The sequence below is a fragment of the Empidonax traillii genome, unplaced genomic scaffold (genome assembly GCF_003031625.1).
Source record: "Empidonax traillii isolate 1590-97213 ecotype Southwest subspecies unplaced genomic scaffold, ASM303162v1 scaffold2148:size35574, whole genome shotgun sequence".
NCBI lineage: Eukaryota > Metazoa > Chordata > Aves > Passeriformes > Tyrannidae > Empidonax > Empidonax traillii.
Window position 1 is genome coordinate 1 of NW_020957341.1, and position 3203 is coordinate 3203.

General features: G+C 64.2%; 1 protein-coding gene across 1 annotated transcript in view; it reads left to right on the top strand.

Moving 5' to 3' along the window:
- Positions 1-2039: 2039 nt before the first annotated feature.
- Positions 2040-3203, top strand: part of THAP7 (THAP domain containing 7) — a 2854-nt gene continuing 1690 nt past the window's right edge. The window contains exons 1-3 of the mRNA XM_027909468.1: positions 2040-2112; positions 2599-2678; positions 2984-3139. Coding sequence (XP_027765269.1) covers positions 2599-2678; positions 2984-3139 — 236 coding nt within the window. The 5' untranslated portion in view covers positions 2040-2112. The remainder of the gene's footprint in view (positions 2113-2598; positions 2679-2983; positions 3140-3203) is intronic.

A 3203-nucleotide genomic window follows, 5' to 3' on the forward strand; every position in this document is an offset into this window, starting at 1 on the left:
CACTGGCTCTGGGTCTGGGGGTGACACTGCATGACATTTGGTGTCCCTGTGTGTCCCCAGGACCCGTCTGTCCCTGTTGCGGGCCGCGCGTGTCACCAGCCGGCGCCTGCGTGCTCTGGTGGCTGAGGTGGAGGAGCAGCGGTTGCGGGGAGAAAGATATCGTCTGCAGGTGGGGGGCACCTGGCACCTGTGTCACCTGGCACCTGTGTCACCTGTGTCACCTGGCACCTGTGTCACCTGGGGCACTCCCTGTCACCCCCTGACCCCACAGTCTCTGTGCCCCCCATGTCCCCCCTGTTCCTGAGTGTCCCCAGTGCCCCCAGTGTCCCCAGTGTCCCCAGGTCCTGTGTCACTGTATCCCCACATCCCGACGCCAAATGCCACCACATCCCCTTGTTCCCTCACCCCACATCCCCGTGTCTCCATGTCCCAATGTCCCCAGTGTCCCCGACACCCCCGATGTCCCCAGCGATGTCCCTGTGTCCCCAGGCCCGTGCCAGTGAGGTGGCGGCCGGGCTGGTGGCGGCGCAGGTGGCGGCGGTGGCGGCGGGTACAGCGCGAGTGCTGGCCCAGGGCCACGTCCTGCGCCGGCAGCTTGACCATGTCGGCGACGGTGCCGCGGCCACGGCGCGGAGCGTGGCTGTGCTCAGGGCCCGGCTCAGGTAGGGACACGCAGACCCTGTGGGCCCCTATGGGCACCCATAGCCCCCTATAGACACCCATGGGCCCCTATAGACACCCATGGACACTGGAGGGGAGCTTAGAGACCCTATGGACACCTTGGGGGTCTGTGGGGTTATGGGGGGGCTATGGGGGGCTATGGGATGGGGAGCTCAGGGGGCTCTATGAGGTTATGAGGTGGCTCTAAGGGGGGTTTTGGGATATGGGGGGTCTCTGTGGGGTTATGGGGGGTCTATGAGGGCTTATGGGATGTTGGGCAACTCTGTAGGGTTTATGGGGGCTCCGTAGGGGTTATAGGATATTGTCTGCCTGACCTGGGGGTCTCTATGGGGGGTTTTGGGGCATTGGGGGGACTCGGGGGGAGGTTCTGGGTAGTCAGGAGGGTCTCCAGGACGGGAGGGTGTCACTCCCCACTCCTCCCTCCCCCCAGGTGCGACCCCCTGACCGTGTCCCACACGGTGCGGCGGATGCTGCGGGGGGGTGACAGCGATGACAGTGGTGACAGTGGCGACAGCGGGGACAGCGACACCTCCCCTGCCACCCCCAGCACACCCCCGCACACCCCTGGGCCCTGGGGAGGGCTCGGACCCGCCCCCAGCACTGCGGGAGCCCCTCAACCTCCCCCTTGAAAACCCCTTGAATCCCCCCTTGACCCCTCTTTAAACCCCCGCTTGAACCCGCTTTATCCCCCCTGAAAAGCCCTCCTTGACCTCCCCTCTTGATCCCCTCTTGAACCTCCCTTGACCTCTCCCATAACACCCCCTCAAGGGGACCCCAAAAGCTGCTCCAGAGCACCTGCCCTTGATTTTTTTTTGGAGAGGTGTCCCCAGATTCATTAAAGTGCCTTCACGGGGGTCTCGGTCCTGAGTGGGACTTGAGTCGGGGGGGGGGTGGAGGGGTTTGAAGTACCTCAAAAGCCACGGGGGAAGGGGGAGGGACCCCAAAATCTTCTTTAGCCCAATCGGGGGGTGTTAAATCCCCTCCCAACCCATTCCTCCCCAAAACCAGCTGGGGAGACCCCAAAACCCTCCTTACCCAATTGGGGGCGTTAAAACACCCCCAACCCTCCCTCCCGCCCCAAGACTGCTCAGATTCCTCCAAAGCCCCCAAACCTCCCCAAACTCGCAAGGTAGGCGTGGCCGGAATGGCTAATAAACATAAAGGGGCGTGGCCCACATGGCTAATGAGGCGGGAAGGGCGTGGCGTACATGCTAACAGGGCGGGGGGCGCGTCCCACCTGTCCAATCAAAACGCGGCATGCAAACGAAGAAACTGGGGGGCGCGGCTCGTTGCTAAGCACCAACCAATCAGCGAAGCGGGAGGCGGGGCCCAGGGAGGTGTTGCTGGGTGGAGGCGGGGTGGGTTGTTCTCGTGAGAGCGGCGGTTATCGCGAGAGTTCGGTGGCAGTGGCGGCGGGATGGGAGCGCCGAGGTGGGAACCGGGAGGCGGGATTTGGGGTCTATAGGGGTCTTTGGGGTCCATGAGGGGCCTATGGGGTGCCCAAGAGGGTCTATAGGGGTCCATGGAAGACCCTGTGAGGTGCCTCTGGGAGTCTCTAGGGTCCGTAAGGTGCCCGTAGAGGTTTGTAGGGTCCATTGGGGTGGCTATAGGGTGCCTGTAGGGGTCTGTGGGGTCCAGTGGAGGAGGCTATAAGGGTCTGTAGGGCGCTATAAAGTGGGGGGTGGGCCCTCTATAAGGTGCCTGTCGACATCTATAACTCCGAGTGACCCTTCGGGGGAGGGGACACCCCTGGGTTGGGAGTCTTGTAGGGTCCCTGGGTGGGCTCTGGGTTAAACCCCGGGGGCTTGGGGGGTGTCTGGGTGGGGGGGGGTTCGGGGGGAATGTGCTGGGTGGCGGGAGGGGGTGCTGGTATTTTGGGGTGTCTCAGACCTGTCCCCGCCCTCATCGCCCCCCTAGATGCCCCGGCACTGCTCCGCCTCCGGCTGCTGCACTCGCGACACCCGCGACACCCGCGGCAGGGGTATCTCCTTCCACCGGTGGGTGACACCCCTGGGACCCCCTGGGGGGGAGAGAGACCCCCAGGGGCCCCTAGAGACCCCCCTTCAGCAATGGGGTCTCTTTTGTGTCCCCCCACAATTCTGGGGATGGTTCAGCCCCATCTCCTTTAATGGCCCTGCCTGGACTGTTTCATTGCTAGGCTTGGGGAGGGGGGGGTGGTGGTGTCATCCCTTCAGCACAAAATAAGCGGGGGGGGGGGGGGGGGGGCAATTTGAGGTTCCCCCCATGACCTGTGACCCCCCCATGTCCCCCCCTAATGCCCCCCCGTCCCCGTGTCCCCCAGGTTGCCACGCAGGGATGACCCCCGCCGCGTGCAGTGGCTGGAGAACAGCCGGCGCCGGGACCCCGCGGGGGGGGGGCGCTGGGACCCCTCCTCCAAATACATCTACTTCTGCTCCCAGCACTTCGAGAGCCACTGCTTTGAGGTAGTGGGATACAGGTGAGTCTGGGAGAGTACAAGTGCGGTTGGGATGGGCTACAGGGGAGGCAGGGGGGGTACAGGT